Source organism: Vulpes lagopus, chromosome 19 (assembly GCF_018345385.1).
Source record: "Vulpes lagopus strain Blue_001 chromosome 19, ASM1834538v1, whole genome shotgun sequence".
NCBI lineage: Eukaryota > Metazoa > Chordata > Mammalia > Carnivora > Canidae > Vulpes > Vulpes lagopus.
Genome location: NC_054842.1, coordinates 35,146,229 through 35,166,075, shown reverse-complemented (window position 1 = coordinate 35,166,075; position 19,847 = coordinate 35,146,229). Strand labels below are relative to the sequence as shown.

Here is a 19,847-nt window from a genome sequence, read left to right as displayed (position 1 = left end):
GTCAAGTATGCCAAGTGGGTCTACATCCAGGTCCTCACCTTCTTTTCCACCTCAATTTGAATAGTCAAGCAGCCTGACTCGTTTTAATCTTGCCTCCACTCTACAAATCCACATCCCTAAGATGTGCCTTCTACACTGCCCTTTTTTGTTGGGGTGGGGGAAGTGGTTTGATTAAGAATTACAATCTGGGGATCCCTGGGTGGCGCAGCGGTTTGGCGCCTGCCTTTGGCCCAGGGCGCGATCCTTGAGACCCGGGATCGGGTCCCACATCGGGCTCCCGGTGCACGGAGCCTGCTTCTCCCTCTGCCTATGTCTCTGCCTCTCTCTCTCTGTATGACTATCATAAGCAAATACAATTAAAAAAAATATATCCTTTAAAAAAAAAAAGAATTACAATCTGTAGATACTTCTATAAATAAAGCCTTGCCATGACTGAGCATAAGTTAAACTGAAAGTACTATTTGGCTGATAACACTAACAGGATAAGAGAAGAATAAAGGGACTTCTGTGTGCCTTTACTGCTATACCAAACATCCTGACCCTTTTTGGTTTCTTCCTTCCCCTGGACACAGTTTAGGCCTGTCGGTACTCCATGTGTGTCAACCCTAAGAGAAGTCTCAGGCTAGAACTTCTTCCCTAGAAATCACATGTTGACAGCAATGATAATCTACTCTCAGAATAGAGAATTCATTTTTCAATTACTTGCAATCTTATCACACTTATCTGAATTTTTAAAAGTATTATCACCTCAGGTATGTTGCTTAAAAATGTTTCCTCTCACTAAATAGTAGGGGATTTTGGAGAGAAAAAAAATGGGCATTCAGGTTATCAAGAGTTTAAATTTTCTAACAACTGCCTTCTAAATTCTAAGATTTAAAGTATCAGTAGGAGATTCAACCCTTACAGTCACTGAGTTAATCAAAAACAAAATAAAGCAAACAAAAAACCCCTACTGACATATTCTCCCACACCATTCCAATTATAAAAAAGTATCAATTTTATTCCCTTGCCTTTGTTGGATATTAAAGTCACAAAAACATTCATTAAAAATGTTTTAAAAATGTTTTAAAATGGTAAAACAAGTATTATACAAAAAAAGTAAGTTAATCATGGCAGCGAACAACTATCAGACAACTCTTTACAGTACAATATTAAAGTCATGAATGTCAAGGGATCTTTCTAAAACAGAAGAAAAAAGTTTTAACTCTGCATTTTCAGAATTATAATATTTGGCAAATTCAAACACAAAAACAAACAAGACTAATAAAAAACAAAAGACTTTTTGATAGACTCTTAAATATATACTACTTACATGACACCTTGTAGAACTTTCTGGGGATCAGGGTCAAATAGCCTGTCAACATAGTGGCGACTGCTAGCTGTTACTTCCTAGAAAGTGGGGGGAAAAATTATGACATCTGAAGCCATGCAAATCACAAATTCACAGCATCACCCACAACATCAAATAGCTATTTAATCTAATAAAATACTTACTACATTAAATCATTCTGAGAAAAGCTGTGACAAGATAAATAGTAAGATGAGGAAGAAAGAAAATACCTAGTTCTCACTAAAACCACAACTAGACAGTGGGAACTTTGTGGTAAGCCCTGCAAGCTTTGCAAACAGAAGAACTAGGCATAAGTGTTAAGAAGCAAGGTTAAGTTTCTTAATCAACTGATGGATGTCACCTTTGAACAACAGAAAAGTTGCTTCTGTTTAGTACCCACTAATGGGACAGAAAATCTGGCTCTCAGCAAGGAAGAAAGGGGAACCACTTCATAAAAAGTTCAAGAGTGGTAGTCCACATTCAAGAGGAAGGCTTTCAGACTGATGCAGAGAAGCTACACTGATAGGAAGCAGACATATATATATATAAAAAAAAAACTAAAGTAAAAAAGTTGTCGCAGTTTCTGTGAGGGAAAAGCAATTAAGAATTAAGAGAGGGATACCTGGGTGGCTCAGCAGTTAAGGGTCTGCCTCCGGCTCAAGGTGTGATCCTGGAGTCCCGGGATCGAGTCCACATCGGGCTCCCTGCATGGAGCCTGCTTCTCCCTCTGCCTATGTCTCTGCCTCTCTGCACCCACCCCCCAGGTCTCTCATGAATTAAAAAAAAAAAAAGATTAAAAAGAATTAAGAGAGATTTAGGGGCGCCCAGATAGCTCAGTCAGTTAAGCGTCCAACTCTTGATTTTGCTTCAGGTCATGATTTCAGAATCTTGGGATGGAGCACTGCATCTCCCCTCAAATAAAGAAATAAATCTTTTAAAAGAATAGAGAGAGAGAGATTAAGTCCAACAGAGTTATTGAGTCTGAAATGGCTGAAGCTACATAGAATGGGGAGAGTTAGAACAAAAAGCAAAGGGAGACACTTCCCTTTATTTGTATTGTGGAGTTTGCTCTATTATGTTATTTCTTGTAATACTTATTTGGGTAATATTTTTTATATTTTTTATTACTTTTTTTTAAAAGATTTTTTTAAAGATTTTATTTATTTATTCATGACACAGAGAGAGAGAGAGAGAGAGACAGAGTCAGAGACACAGGCAGAGGGAGAAGTAGGCTCCACGCAGGGAGCCTGACGTGGGACTCGATCCCAGGTCTCCAGGATCACACCCCAAGTGGAAGGCGGTGAGCCGCTGAGCCACCGAGGCTGCCCAAAAAAGATTTTATTAAGTAATCTCTACACCCAATGTGGGGCTCAAAATCAGAGCTCTGAGATCAAGAGTCACAGGCTCTACTAACTGAATCAGCTAGGTGCCCCACTTTTTAAAACAAAGAACAAAAATCTTTGGGATGCAGCAAAAGCAGTCCTGAGGGGGAAATACATCGCAATACAAGCATCCATTCAAAAACTGGAAAGAACTCAAATACAAAAGCTCAGCTTACACATAAAGGAGCTAGAGAAAAAGCAGCTAATGGACCCCATGCCCAGCAGAAGAAGAGAGTTAATTAAAATTCGAGCAGAACTAAATGAAATCGAGACCAAAAGAACTGTGGAACAGATCAACAGAACCAGGAGTTGGTTCTTTGAAAGAATTAATAAGATAGATAAACCATTAGCCAACCTTATTAAAAAGAAGAGAGAGAAGACTCAAATTAATAAAATCATGAATGAGAAAGGAGAGATCACTACCAACACCAAGGAAATACAAACAATTTTAAAAACATATTATGAACAGCTATACGCCAATAAATTAGGCAATCTAGAAGAAATGGACGCATTCCTGGAAAGCCACAAACTACCAAAACTGGAACAGGAAGAAATAGAAAACCTGAACAGGCCAATAACCAGGGAGGAAATTGAAGCAGTCATCAAAAACCTCCCAAGACACAAGAGTCTAGGGCCAGATGGCTTCCCAGGGGAATTCTATCAAACGTTTAAAGAAGAAATCATACCTATTCTACTAAAGCTGTTTGGAAAGATAGAAAGAGATGGAGTACTTCCAAATTCGTTCTATGAGGCCAGCATCACCTTAATTCCAAAACCAGACAAAGACCCCACCAAAAAGGAGAATTACAGACCAATATCCCTGATCAACATGGATGCAAAAATTCTCAACAAGATACTAGCCAATAGGATCCAACAACACATTAAGAAAATTATTCACCATGACCAAGTAGGATTTATCCCCGGGACACAAGGCTGGTTCAACACTCATAAAACAAGCAATGTTATTCATCATATCAGCAAGAGAAAAACCAAGAACCATATGATCCTCTCATTAGATGCAGAGAAAGCATTTGACAAAATACAGCATCCATTCCTGATCAAAACACTTCAGAGTGTTGGGATAGAGGGAACTTTCCTCGACATCTTAAAAGCCATCTACGAAAAGCCCACAGCAAATATCATTCTCAATGGGGAAGCACTGGGAGCCTTTCCCCTAAGATCAGGAACAAGACAGGGATGTCCACTCTCACCACTGCTATTCAACATAGTACTGGAAGTCCTCGCCTCAGCAATCAGACAACAAAAAGACATTAAAGGCATTCAAATTGGCAAAGAAGAAGTCAAACTCTCCCTCTTCGCCGATGACATGATACTCTACAAAGAAAACCCAAAAGCCTCCACCCTAAGATTGCTAGAACTCATACAGCAATTTGGTAGCATGGCAGGATACAAAATCAATGCCCAGAAATCAATGGCATTTCTATACACTAACAATGAGACTGAAGAAAGAGAAATTAAGGAGTCAATCCCATTTACAATTGCACCCAAAAGCATAAGATACCTAGGAATAAACCTAACCAAAGAGGTAAAGGATCTATACCCTAAAAACTATAGAACACTTCTGAAAGAAATTGAGGAAGACACAAAGAGATGGAAAAATATTCCATGCTCATGGATTGGCAGAATTAATATTGTGAAAATGTCAATGTTACCCAGGGCAATTTACACGTTTAATGCAATCCCTATCAAAATACCATGGACTTTCTTCAGAGAGTTAGAACAAATTATTTTAAGATTTGTGTGGAATCAGAAAAGACCCCGAATAGCCAGGGGAATTTTAAAAAAGAAAACCATAGCTGGGGGCATCACAATGCCAGATTTCAGGTTGTACTACAAAGCTGTGGTCATCAAGACAGTGTGGTCCTGGCACAAAAACAGACACATAGATCAATGGAACAGAATAGAGAACCCAGAAGTGGACCCTGAACTTTATGGTCAACTAATATTCGATAAAGGAGGAAAGACTATCCATTGGAAGAAAGACAGTCTCTTCAATAAATGGTGCTGGGAAAATTGGACATCCACATGCAGAAGAATGAAACTAGACCACTCTCCTGCACCATACACAAAGATAAACTCAAAATGGACGAAAGATCTAAATGTGAGACAAGATTCCATCAAAATCCTAGAGGAGAACAGAGGCAACACCCTTTTTGAACTCGGCCACAGCAACTTCTTGCGAGATACATCCACGAAGGCAAAAGAAACAAAAGCAAAAATGAACTATTGGGACTTCATCAAGATAAGAAGCTTCTGCACAGCAAAGGATACAGTCAACAAAACTCAAAGACAACCTACAGAATGGGAGAAGATATTTGCAAATGACATATCAGATAAAGGGCTAGTTTCCAAGATCTATAAAGTACTTATTAAACTCAACACCAAAGAAACAAACAATCCAATCATGAAATGGGCAAAAGACGTGAAGAGAAATCTCACAGAGGAAGACATGGACATGGCCAACATGCACATGAGAAAATGCTCTGCATCACTTGCCATCAGGGAAATACAAATCAAAACCACAATGAGATACCACCTCACACCAGTGAGAATGGGGAAAATTAACAAGACAGGAAACCACAAATGTTGGAGAGGATGCGGAGAAAAGGGAACCCTCTTTCACTGTTGGTGGGAATGTGAACTGGTGCAGCCACTCTGGAAAACTGTGTGGAGGTTCCTCAAAGAGTTAAAAATAGACCTGCCCTACGACCCAGCAGTTGCACTGTTGGGGATTTACCCCAAAGATTCAGATGCAGTGAAATGCCGGGACACCTGCACCCCGATGTTTCTAGCAGCAATGTCCACAAACGCCAAACTGTGGAAGGAGCCTCGGTGTCCATCGAAAGATGAATGGATAAAGAAGATGTGGTTTATGTATACAATGGAATATTACTCAGCCATTAGAAACGACAAATACCCACCATTTGCTTCAACGTGGATGGAACTGGAGGGTATTATGCTGAGTGCAGTAAGTCAATCGGAGAAGGACAAACATTCTATGTTCTCATTCATTTGGGGAATATAAATAATAGTGAAAGGGAATATAAAGGAAGGAAGAAGAAATGTGTGGGAAATATCAGGAAGGGAGACAGAACATAAAGACTCCTAACTCTGGGAAACGAACTAGGGGTGGTGGAAGGGGAGAAGGGTGGGGGGTGGGGGGAATGGGTGACGGGCACTGAGGGGGACACTTGACGGGATGAGCACTGGGTGTTATTCTGTATGTTGGTAAATTGAACACCAATAAAAATTAATTTATTAAAAAGAAAACAAAGAACATATGTTTTGGAACTAGAAAAAAAGAATTTTCGTCCCTTCTGTTTCTTTTTCAAAGATTTTATTTATTATTCATGAGAGATACACAGAGAGAGGCAGACATAGGCAGAGGGAAAAATAGGCTCCCTGTAGGGAGCCCGATGCGGGACTCCAGGATCAGGCCCTGAGCTGAAAGCAGAAGCTCAACCACTGAGCCACCCAGGCTTCCCCCTTCTGCTTCTTTCTTGATGCCTGCTGAAATATGTTCATGTACTACGCCCATGTGCAAATAATTAGTATCAAGCAGAAAAAATACTGTTCCAGTTTACCCAGAACCCATGATCAGAAACAGTTAATTGACAAGACACAGTGCCAGCTTATACTTCTGAGTCACCAAAAATATCTCTGGGGGAAAAACTGCATAAATTCTGATTTTCTGATAATAGAATTAATTCAAAATCAAAACATTTTTCCTCTTATGAGCCTCCTACTAAAATATCCTCATAGGCAATCTGAATACCTACTTTTAGTATGTACTCTATTTATAAAGAACAGGGTCAGCAAACAAGCAAAACTGGTAGAAAGACTTGTGCCCAACAGGATACCATTAAAGTACCTGATAACAGGATTTGGTTTACTCAAAATAACAGAACCACAGAGTTAGAAGGATTCTTAAGTATTTGTCCCAATCCCTAGGGCGCCTGGGTGGCTCAGTCAGTTAAGCATCTGCCTTTGGCTCAGGTCATGATCCCAGGGTCTAGAACCCCATGTCAGGCTCCCTGCTGAGCAGTCTGTTTCTCCCTCTCCCTCTGCCCTCCCGCCTGCTTGTACACACACTTGCTCTCTCTAATAAATTTTTTTAAGGTTTATAATTTTAAAAAAAGTATTTGTCCCAATTCCTTAGTTAACAAATGAGGGATGGATCTTTTACCCTGATGTCAGACTATCAAAGTTTAAGTAGGGACACAAACAACTGTACAACTACATCAAGAAATAATATATCAAGAGCAAAAGCCAGAGTAAAACTGAAAATAGTATTCCTGTAATACAAATGGATGAATTTTGTCACTCCATTTGAACACATGTGTTCCCCTGGATTTCCAACACATCCAGTTCCTTTAAGTACCTCAGATCTTTAGCCTCCCTTCTATACAGGAGCTGATCTTGGATTTTACTGTTCCTTTTCACATATTCTCTCACAGCTCTGCATCTCTTGCTTCTCAATGTGGTTTAGAAAAAGTACTTGGGTTTAAGATCTGTATCTTAAACAACATAAGTTTTGCCCAATAACAGCAACTCTCTTTTACTGCCCTGTACCTGGATCTGGTTCATTCAATTTTACAAGCACTGAGTATTTACTATATGCAAGGCACTGAATTCCTGCCGTCAAGAATTCATTTTCTATTGTAATTATGTTTACATGTTTATATTCCCTACTAGAATAAAAAAAGTATACACACATACAGGCAGCACTGAGGAGGGAGTTAATAAACTAGGAGGGAGAATCAGTGATGAAGACTCCTTAGAGGAGTTAGTTTTGGAAAACAAAGAGTGCACAAGACTGGACAAGGAAAGAATCAGCATCCCAACCATATGCATAGACCATGTGAAGCCAACACACACATACCAATATTAGCAAACATATACCAGTTGCTGGCGTGAGAAAGAAGGGAGGGAAGATGCCACCAAGAATATAAAACACAAAAGGCTAACCAATAGGTGGCCCATAATTGGAGTACAGATTGTCTTTTGGTCAAAGTTCTATGCAAGGTGCCAAAGAAGGCACAAAAGGATATTATAGCAGAACTTTGCATTTAAGGAGCTTACAATTAGTAAGGGGGTCAAGCCATGTATACACACACACAAAAAACAATCCTCTGAGATGCCTAGGTAGCAGTGGGCTGAGGATATATAGTCATGTATTCATGTATTTACTCTGCACTTTTGCCTAACATATTCACTGATTTGTCTGCATGGGATAGTTCTTTTATTTCACTGATTCCCTTTGTAGATCAGGTCACCCCTCCTTTCTCAGCCCTCTTCTCTCTTCTTTCAAAAGGCAACCTGGAAATGTAAGAATTTGAGACAGAAGGCAAATAGTATAGATATTAAACAAACTGCTCAGGGAAAGCTGCTCTAAGAAGGTGACATTTGAGCAAAGACCTGAAGAAGATGAAGGAGGAAGTCATGCAGCCACCTGGGGGCAAAGCTTTTTAGGCAAAGAGAAAACCAAATGCAAAGGCTCTGAAATGGGAAGTGTCTGCTATGATCCAACAGGAGGACATTACAGTTGGTGCAGAATGAGTAAAGGAGACACAGGAGATAAGGTCAGAGAAGAGGGGCCAGATGATAAAGAGCTACACCGTCCAATATGATAGCCACTGGATTCATGTAGCTAGTGAACATTTGAAATGTGGCTAAAAACTGAATTTAAAATTTTTGAATTTTAGTATTTTAAATTTAAAAGCCAATGCTGGATTCAGTTATTAGAAAACCTTTAAGAGGGGTACTTGGTTGGCTCAGTCAGTTAAGAGTCTGCCTTTGGCTCAGGTCATGATCCCAGGGTCCTGGGATCCAGCCCCGCATTAGGCTCCCTGCTCAGTGGAGAACCTGCTTCTCCCTCTCCCTTTGCCTGCTGCTCCCGCCTTCTTGTGCTCTCTCTCTCTCTCTCTCTAATAAATAAATAAAATACTTGGGATCCCTGGGTGGTGCAGCGGTTTGGCGCCAGCCTTTGGCCTGGGGCGCAATCCTGGAGACCCGGGATCGAATCCCGTGTCGGGCTCCTGGTGCATGGAGCCTGCTTCTCCCTCTGCCTGTGTCTCTGCCTCTCTCTCTCTCTGTGACTATCATAAAAAAAATAATAAATAAAATAAAATAAAATAAAATACTTAAAAAGAAAGAAAAAAATATTTAGAACTACTTGGGTATGTAAATCTACTTGTTCAACTGTAAATTTTATGAAACCTACATGCCAATCAAGTATTCCCAATCAAAATTTGGCATCCAAATTGTATAAAATACATACCAGATTGTGAAGCCTTAATGTAAAAAAGTAAAATAATTCAATTAACAATTCCTTTCATTGATTATTGTTGAAATAACATTTCAATATATTGGTTTAAGTTAAATATATTAAGATTTTACATTTTCTTTTTACTTTTACAACATGGCTTCTAGAAAAGTTAAAATTACACGTCTCACTTGCATTATTTTTCCACTGAAGAGGGCTAGTATAGAGCCCTATTGATCATTGCAAGGATTTTTACTTTTATGGTTTGAGTTGGGAAGCCATTAGAGTTCTAGAAAAAAGGAGACATGAACTGACTTGTTTTAAAAATATCATTCTGGATACAATCTTAGAATAGACAAATGTGTGGAGGGACTAGAGGAAAAATGTAGGGAGACTAGGTAGGAGGCTATTTCAATATCACAAATGCTGTCATTTCAGAGAGATGATGGTAACCTGGACTAGAACAAGTTTTCAAGGTAATAAAATGCACTCAGATTCCAGATAAATGTTGAAGTTGAATGACTGTCAAATTGGATATACTGTCCCAATACAACAGATGTGGGGTGTGAAACAAGAGAGGAGCCAAGGATAATACTTAAAGTTTTTGCCTGAGCATCTAATTTGTTGTCAGTTAATTAGATGACGAAGACTGAGAAGATCAAAAATTCATTTGCTTTTTTTTAAGATTTTATCTATTTATTTAAGAGAAAGAGAGAATGAGCAGGGGAGGGGCAGAGGGAAACAGAGAAAGAGACTCCCCACTAGCAGAGAGCCCGACATGGGACTCAATCCCAGGACCCCAAGATCATAACCTGAGCCAAAGGCAGATGTTTAACCTACTGAGCCATCCAGATGCCCCAAAAATTCTGTTTTGAACACGTTAGGCTTAAGAATTTTATTAGCCATTTAAATGAGAATGTCAAATTGGCAACCAGATATATGAATCTAGAGTTTAGGAGACAGCTGTAGGCACGAGATACAATCAGGAAATTGTCAGCATGTGAATGGGATGAGTCCACTAAGGGAGTTCACTTTACATGGATAAAGCAAGGCCAGAAGACTAAACACTGGAGCACTTGGATCAAGCAGAATTCCAAGAAGCCAAATGAGAGGATGTTTCAAGGAGAAAGTAACAAATATGCAAATTTTATTAATAAAGTAAAGCATAAGATGATGATTAGGGCATGATACAGAAATATGGTGGTCATCAGCAACCTTGACAACAAAAGTATGGGCAGAGTGGTGAAGCCAATGCCTGCTTTAAGAGGACTTGAGAATGAATAGGAAAAGAAGAATCAGAGAAAGTATACACAGACAACTCTTTCAAGGAGTTTCATTTTGTAAAGGAGAATGAAGAAACAGTAGTAGCTACAGGGAGAAGTGGAGTCAGGAAAGCATTTTTTAAAAAAGATGTAAATAAATGAGAGCATACTTCTTCACTGATGAAAAGTTTCTTTACCAGAGAGAAGAACATGCTGCACTGGGGCAAGGGGAAAACTTTGAAACAATGTTCAAGAATATGGAGAGAAAAAGGAATTTATTGGTCAAGTAGAACTATGGGAGGTACAATGACCAGAGAGAATTAAGTAGATAGATATGGTACTGTGCACTTATGGACACTCCGTGAGTACTCCTATTTTTAGAGAGTAAACAATGGTGAGGGTGGGTGTGGATGTGGATGGTTTGAGGAAAGGAGGAAGATGACAACACTGAATGGGCAAGAACATGTACCAGGACTGCCAGGCAGCACTAGCCCTCTTGAGGTTCATGGTTATAAATTTAAAGTATGACCAGTCAGCATGGCTATGTTTTTCCTCAGTGACATTAAAATGTACCGAAGGACGCATGAAAAAGAGAGTTGGATTTAACCAGAGCCAGAATTATACCACACAAGGATGACAAAGCTAGGGAAAGGGGTGAGCTGAGTTGAGAGTATATGAAAAGTTATGATTATGATGATGGACCTATTAAAGGCCAGTGAAAAAGTGGTAATGGACTGAAGAAGGATTGCTGACACGGGGGCAATAGAAGGAGTGGGTTGGAAGGACAGAGGTGGTGGCCAGGATATTTGAAATTGAGATTATGGACGAACTTTAGTTATTGTAAGATCAAGGTCTAGGAAATGACTATGGGAACAAGTACCTCAAGGCAGGATGAAGGATATGATCATCAGGGAAGCCTACAGTTTTAAGAAAAATGAAATTTCCATAAGTTATTATTTAAGTAGTGCTAGAGAAAGTGACTGAGCTAGGAGCTAAAATCTCAAAGAAATGAAGAAGAATGAGCCAGAGGTTCTATAGATGCACAAGGTAGAGTCTGATAAGGTATATCTTATCAGGAGTGTTTAGAGAAAAGGGAAAGAAAAGGGTCTGAAAAGAGCAATGAGGAGAAAGTCTCAATCTCCATCTCCAGGGATAGGAGGGATATGAGAGACAGAGAAGGAAAAAGAGCCACTAGTTAAGAAGTTTACAAAAGCAAGCTGGGAAAAAGTATCATCGGAGGAAAATTCCAGTTTTGGTCTAAACAAAAAAGATGGAAGGAAATGTTCAGAGAAAGGTAAGGGATCTGGATAGAAAAGTAAAAAGACAGGGTTATATGCACGTGAGGAATGACCCTAGAGCCCTGAGCTTCTTGTGGTAGTTCATGTAAATGGGTATAAAGAGCTTAATACTGGTGACCTCAAGGGAATGAGTAGGACCATGTCTATGATACTGGGGGAGGTAGCAGTGGAAAGAACCTTGGGGCTCTTCATTCTCGCCAACAACAAAGTAAGGAGTATTGGGTACTTCTTATTTACTCCAGAAATACGAGAAGCACTGGCATTCTTCCTTCCCTCCTTACTCATAGAGACAAGAAAGTTAGGAGGGTTTCTGATGTTCTGTCTTTTCCAGATGTGCCTTTACTTCAAAACACCTATGCCCTTTTATGGGGCATCTGGGTGGCTCAGTCAGTTGACTCTTGATCTGAGCCCAGGTCTTCATCTCAGAATTGTGAGTACAAGTTCTGCGTTGGGCTCCACATTGGGCATGGGGCCTACTAAAAACAGTAACAACAACAACAACAACAACAAAACACCCTTGCCCTTTTAAATTGCTTTCTGTATCTTCCAGTAGCTGTAGACATGGTGATCCTTCTGTCCTTCCAACTGACTGAATGTGCCAAGCAGCCCGCTAAAGCTCAAAGTACAGTCTGTGCCCATAAAGGAGAGCAGAACTAGCTAAGGTCAGACTGTGACCTCTGCCTTTTGGCACAAGGCTTCAAACAAATGACCTAGCAAGACCTTAAAAACTGGATCTGAACTCATTTTACATATTCAAAGCTGCAATAAAACCACCACAAATGCATAAATTAAAAATCTGTTACATTTTATGCTTTATTAGCATCCTGAGATTATATTATATGAAAATGTACATGGGCCCATCTAGCATAAAGTTTGTAGATACCAAATTTGTGAATTAAGAAGAGTTGAATCTACTGTATGTACAAACAGGTACTGATCACCATAAAGAAAAAGAGAAGCCTGAAGTAAATGTCTTCTTGCAGGAAAACAAAAACAGGTAATGAGTTGCATTCCATTATAGAGAAGTATTAATGGAAGCAATTTCCCTTTTATTAGAATGACCAACTATGTTAGGCAGTCTGTAAGATGGCCCCCAATGATACCTACCTCCTGGTACTTGATTCTAGCAAAAAAAAAATGCAGTGGAAGTGATAAGATGTCACTTCAGAGTTCTGTGTGTGTGTATCAAAAGCCAGCTGCCATGCTGTGCTACAAAAAGGCTCACATAGAATGGAACTGCAGGCTCACACCCAAGCCAGCAAGGAATTGAAGCCCTTAGTCCAACTGCCCACATGGAACCAAATCCTGCCAATAACTACATGGGTGAGCTTGGAGATAGTCTCCCCCAATTGAGCTTGCAGGTAAAACATGGCTCCTGTTAGGGGCATAGCGGTGGCTCAGTTGGTTAAGTGGCCAACTCTGGATTTTGGCTTAGGTCTTGATCTCGGTGTCCTGGGATTAAATCAACTTGAGGGCTCTCTCTCTTCCTCTCCATCTACTCTTCCCCCCACTCATCCTCTCTCTCTCTCAAATAAAATCTTAAAAAACAACAACAAGAAACCAGAAATAAAAACCAAAAACAAAACATGGCTCCTGCTAACACCATGGCTGCAACCTCTAAAGAAACTCTGGGGCAAAGGCACCAGCTAAGCTACACCTGAATTCCTGACCTACAGAAACTGAAATAAACATAGTTTTAAGGAGTTAAGTTTCAGAGTAACTTGTTACATAACAAAATAATAGTAATACACCCTCAAATTTATCATCCAAACTAGGATAATTTTAAAGAGTGAAAGAGGGCATTATTAATCATTATCACAAAGTAATACACATAAATGAAGAGTGCTAGAAACAAACTAAGCTGTATAATCAAACTACCTTTAATTCTTTTTTTGGTAGTCCAAAAGAGGAAAAAGTGGAAAGATCTCAGAAAACTGGTCAGACATCCTGAAAAGGCAAACTAAAACAATCTCTACCCTGCTGAATCAGCTGGCCATGACTGGGGTGAATGAAAACCCTGCCTTTTGGGAGAAAGGTCCAACTTTAGCTAGGAAGAAGAACTGTAACCATTTGCACTCACCTGCACCAGCCAGGGAGTGGTGGGACACTCCAACTACCCATGCTCTCTGGCATCAGCAAATGTCAAAATCCTGAACTCATCTCTTCCCATGGACACACCAATTTCTACAACTAAATATGGATCATTTCCCTCCTAAAAAGATCTGAAAACTAGATGAAATGCTCTTTACAACAAAGGATAAAAAGATTACATCTAGATAGATAAGACAAGAAGATACAGTCTTGCAAAAAACTCTACCTCTGGCATGGCACACAAGAGGGAAAGATCTTACCAGGTAGGCGCATCTCCCAGAGGAAGCAGGGGTTGGTACCCACATCTGGCGCCCTGGCTTCTGAGATCTGTACCAGAAAGACGAGCCCCTAGAATGTCTGAACTTAGAATACCAATGGTGCTAATAATATCCAGGGGTCCCAAAGTGCTATAGGAAAGTGAGGTTCCCCTCTTGGAGGGCTCATTATATGGTTTCACTTTCCCAAAACCCACCAAAAAAACAGTAGCTTGAGAAGTGTGTAGGTTATATATAAAGGAGAATAATTTGCAGATCTGGAGGCATCAATTAGAGGGGTGAGAGGCAGCTGAGATGCTGCCCAGAGACAGAGGGGCTGGCAGACACCACTGCTGCACTCTCCATAGACTGCTATGCTAGCATAGGTGAGTAAGGTCAGACATAGCACTGTCCCACTGCCTTGCTGGGATGTAGGGGTGAGTGGTCCTGGCACTTGCTGAGGCCAGAGAGCATGGGTAGTTGGGAGTACTCCCCTGCTCTCTGGCGAGGGCAGGCAAGTGCAAATGGTCTCTGAGTTCTCCTGCTCCCTACTTAAAGTCCACAAGTGCAAGTGGTTGTGATATTCCCCTGCCCCTAGCTGGGGCTGGTAAACACCAGTGGTATTCTCTCATTTCCAGCCTAAAGCTGGAGCACACACATAGACAAGGCACTTACTCAAAGCACTGTTGAAGCCCACAAGTAATCACATTTTTCTGCTCCCTCTCTGAAGTCTGTGAGTCTGCCCCACCCACCACACTCTCCAGCTGCCTTGCTAAAGCCAGCAGTCACACACGATCCACACGGATCTTTTAATCTCCTGGCCCCATCTTTTAATCTCCTGGTGGTGGCTAACAGGGTTGGCTTTCCAGAGCTGCACGGGACTGTAATACCTGGATAGACAGCTCTTGTGGCAAGCCACCACCCTCACGGCACTGCAGAGACAGAAAACTGACACACTACCCCAGTCTTCCTATGAAAAAACCTATTTGCTTAGCCTAGTGCTTTAGCCTGAAGGATAGGCATCAAGTTTCCCACACATCTAGAGACTAAAAAGGCACTCTCAGGGAGACACCACACTTGTTCACCACCTTGGGCTTGCTACGGCTCGGCCAGACTTCCCAGGAAAGAGTTATACACTTGTCTGGAGCTCAGACTTTTCCAACTGTTGCCCTGGAGACACCTCCAGATCTTCTGGTCTGGAGGCCCACAGGAATTACAATTGAAGCCCCACAGGACTGCATATATTTCCACACTTCAAATGCTGCTGCCTGAAGGTCTGGCTTCCGCTTAGTCTGAAATGAGATGCTAAAAGAGATTCCTTCTCTTAGGTTGCTAACAAGTCTTGGCACATCCACAACAACGGGGGCATATCAAGAATAAATTAGGCAGTTAAGACAATCACAAGGGTGGAAAAGACAACCAAGAGCTAGGGCAATGTTGAAGGAGAAGGATCAGAAACTACATAAAACCATTACTTCAAGGGGCACCTGAGTGGTTCAGTCAGTTGGGCAACTGATTCTTGGTTTCAGCTCAGGTTGTGATCTCGGAGTTGTGGGATCGGGCCCCACGTTGGTCTCCACACTCAGCACAGAGTCTGCTTAAGATTTTCTCTCTCCCTCTGCCCCTCTCCTGCTTGCACACAAGTTCTCTTGCTCTCCAAATAAATATGATCTTAAAAAAAAAACACTCTTTCTTTCAAGACTGAGAAAGATAGCTAGCTGTTTTGCTTAATAGAAACAAATGCAGATAGTCAAACAAAATGAGGAAACAGAAAATGAGACAAAACCTCAAAAAAAAAAAAAAAAAGACCATAATGATATGGAGACAAGTAATCTACCTGATAAGGAATTCAAAATAATGGTCATAAAAACATTCATCAAACCTGAAAGAATGGATGAACACAGTGAGAACTTCAACAAACATAAAATACCAAAGAGAAATCACAGAGCTGAAGAATACAATCACTGAACTGAAAAATATACTGGAAGGATTCAATACACTGGAAGACAGAAGTACAGATGAGTGAGCTGGATGATAAATCAATGGAACTCACTCATAGCAGCAAAAAGAAAAAATAATTTAAAAAAATGAAAATAAGGGACCTGAGGAACAACATCAAATGGAATAACACTTGCATTATAGGGAATCCCAGAAGAAGAAAATAAAGGAGCAAAACACTTATTTGAAGAAATAATGGCTGAAAATTCCCCTAAAGAAGGAAACACGTCCAGGTCCAGGAAGCCTAGAGAGTTCCAAAGAAAATGGACCCAATGAAAGTCACACTAAGACAGATTTTAATTAAAAGGTCAAAAATGAAAAATAAAGAGAATCTTAAAAGCAGCACAGAATAGCAAATTGTTTTCAAGGGAAACCCCAGAGGTTATCAACAGATTTCACAGCAGAAACTTTGCAAACCAGAAGACTGTGGCATGACATATTCAAAATGATGAAAGGATAAAAATCTCCAATCAAGAAAACCCAGCAAGATTATCACTCAGACTTGAAAGAAAGTTCTCCAGACAAACAAAAGCTTTAAAAGTTCATCACTAAGCCAGCCTTACAAGAAATATTAAAGGGACTTCTTTAAGCTGAAAAAAAAAATGACATTAATAAAAAGAAAACATACAAAAGCAAAAATTATCACTGAAAAGGTGATATAAAATAAAGGTAGTGTATTAATGACTTACAAACCTACTAAGAATGTTAAAAAAAACAAATATAATAAAATTAACTAAAACCACAATACTTAGTTAAGAGATACATAAATTAAGAAGATGTAAAAAGTGACATCAAAAGCATAAATTGTAGGGTGGGAGAAAGTAAAAATATAAAGTTTGGAATGTGTTCAAATTTAAGTTGCTATGAACTTAAAATAGACTATTACATACACAAGATGATAGATGTGAATCTCATAAAAACCACAAAGCAAACATTTATGGTAAATACACAGAATAAAAAAGGAATCTAAACATAACAGTAGAGAAAGTCATCACACCACAATGGAAAAGAGAAAATGAAAAAAGGAATGGAAAGAACTACAAAGCCAGAAACAAAATAGCAGTAAGTACATACCTATCAATACTAACTTTAAATTTAAATGGTTTAAATTCTCCAACCAAAAGACACAGAGTGGCTATGTAGACTTTTTTTTTTTAAGATTTTATTTGTTTATTCATGAGAGACAGAGAAAGAGAAGTAGAGACACAGGCAGAGGGAGAAGCAGGCTCTCTGTGGGAAGTCTGATGTGGGTCTCGATCCCAGGATCCTGGGATCATGACCTGAGCCAAAGGTGATGCTCAACCACTGAGCCACCAAGGTGCCCCTTTCATTTTTTTTTTTTTTTAAAGAGACCAACAAGAGACTCAATTCAGAAGGACAAACACAGAGCCTGAGAGTGAAGGAGTGAAAAAGATATTCCATGCAAATGGAAACAAAAAGAAAACCAGTGTAGCTTCTTGCATCAGATGAAATACTTTAAAGCAAAGACTGGGTGTGCCTGGGTAGCTCAGTCAGTTAAGCATCTACTTTTGGCAGATAATGATCCCAGAATCTTGGGATCTAGCCCCACGTCAGGTTCCCTGCTCAGCAGGGAGTCTGCTTCTCCCTCTGCCCCTCACCCTGCTTGTGCTCTCTCTTGCCCTGTTCTCTCTTTCTCAAATAAATGAATAAAAAAAGAAAAAAAAATCTTTTTTTTTTTAAATCCCATCCATCCATTCATGAGAGACACACAGAGAGAGGCAGAGACACACAGGCAGAGGGATAAGCAGGCTCCCAATGAAGCCCAATGTGGGACTCGATCCTGGATCCCAGCATCACGCCCTGAGCCAAAGGCAGATGCTCAACCACTGAGCCACCCAGGCGTCCCATTAAAAAAAAAAAAAAAAAAAAAAAAAAAAAGGCAAACAAAACAAAGACTGTAATAAGGTACATAAAAAGGCACTACATAATAATAAAACAGTCAATCCAACAAGAAGACAAACCATTTATAAATATATTTGCACCCAACAGAGAAGCTCCAAAATACATACATCAAATATAGACACAAAAGGAGAAACTGACAGGAATATAATACCAGTAGAAGAATTTAACACCCCACATACATCAATAGATTGATCATCCAGACAGAAGACATTGGTCTTAAATGACATAGTAGACCAGATGGACTTAACAGACACATACAGAATATTCCATCCAAAAGCAGAATATACATTCCTCTCAAATGCACATGGAATATTCTTCAAGAGAAATCACATATTAGGCTATAATACAAGTCTCAATATCAGGAAGACTGAAATTACATTAAGCATCTTTCTGACCACAATGGTATGAAACTAGAAATCAGTTACAAGGGAAAATTAGAAGAACTACAAATTCGTTGGGGATTAAACATGTCATTGAACAACTACATAGAAGAAATAAAAAAATACCTAGAGACAAATGTAAACACAAATGCTACATATCAAAATCTATGAGATACAGCAAAAGTGATACTAAGAGGGAAGTTCATAACAATACAAGCCTACCTCAAGAAACAAGAGAAATCTCAAACAATTTGACTTTACACTAAAGGAACTAGAAAAAGAAGAAACTCCAAAGTTAGCAGAAGGAAGGAAATAATAAAGATCAGAATTGAAATAAATAAAGACTAAAACACAATAGAAAAGGTCAATGAAATGAAGAGCCAGTTGTTTGAAAAGAAAAGCAAAATGGACAATTCTTGTTAGATACACCAAGAAAAAAAAATAGAGAAGATGCAAATAAAATTAGAAATGAAAGGAAGGAAGTTACAACTGATACTACAGAAATATGAAATTATGAGACTACCATGTACAAGTATGTGCCTACAAATTATGCAACACAGAAGAAATGGATAAATTTCTAGAAATTTGAAATTTTCTAAGACTGAATCATAAAGAAATAGAAAATCAGAATAGGCAGATTACTAGTAAGAACATTCCATCAGTAATCAAAAATCTTCCAACAAACAAAAGTCCATGACCAGACAGCTTATTATTAGTGAATTCTAAAAGATTTAATTCAAAATTTTAAGTTGATCCTTCTCAAACTCCTTCAAAACTTCAAGAGGAGGAAAAGCTTCCAAGCTCATTTTATGAGGCAGGCATTACCCTGATACCAAAACCAGACAAGGACACCACAAAAAAAGAATATTATAGCCCAACATCCCTGATGAACATAGATGCAATAATCCTCAACAAAATATTACCAAACTCTACAACATATTCAGAGGATTATACATCATAGTCAAGTGGGATTTACCCAGGATGCAAGGATGTTTCAACATCAAGTGGAATAACACCTGCATTATAGGAGATCCCAGAAGAAGAAAATAATCAACCAATCAATCTTATACACATTATCAAAATTAAAGATAAAAATCACATGGCCATCTCAATAGATGCAGAAAAAGCATTTGACAAAATTCAACATCCATTTATTTTTAAAAAATCACAAAGTGGGTATACAGGAAACATACTTCAAAATAACACAGGCCATGCACAGCCCGGGTGACTCAGCGGTTTAGCGCCACCTTCAGCCCAGGGCGTGATCCTAGAGACCCGGGATCAAGTCCCACATCAGGCTTCCTGCATGAAGCCTGTCTCTCCCTCTGCCTGTGTCTCTGCCTCTCTCTGTGTGTGTTTCTCATGAATAAATAAAATCTTTAAAAAAATAAATAACATAGGCCATACACGACAAACTCACAATTAATATACTCAATGGTGAAAAGGTGAAAGCTAAAAAAAAAAAAAAAAAAAGGAAAGAAAAGAAAAGGTGAAAGCTTTTCCACTGAGCTCAGGAACAAGACAAGGAAGCCCACTCTTCACTTTTATTCAACATAGTCCTGGAAGTCCTAGGTACAGCAATTAGGCAAGAAAAAGAAAAGGCATAATACTGGAAAGGACAAATTCAAATGCTCACTACTTGT

At 39.4% G+C, this 19,847-nt stretch overlaps 1 protein-coding gene across 1 annotated transcript in view; it reads right to left on the bottom strand.

The window, feature by feature from the left end:
- ARMC8 (armadillo repeat containing 8) overlaps positions 1-19,847 on the bottom strand; it is a 112,792-nt gene that overhangs the window by 74,995 nt on the left and 17,950 nt on the right. The window contains exon 2 of the mRNA XM_041734053.1: positions 1,313-1,389. Within this exon, the coding sequence (XP_041589987.1) occupies positions 1,313-1,389 (77 nt within the window). The remainder of the gene's footprint in view (positions 1-1,312; positions 1,390-19,847) is intronic.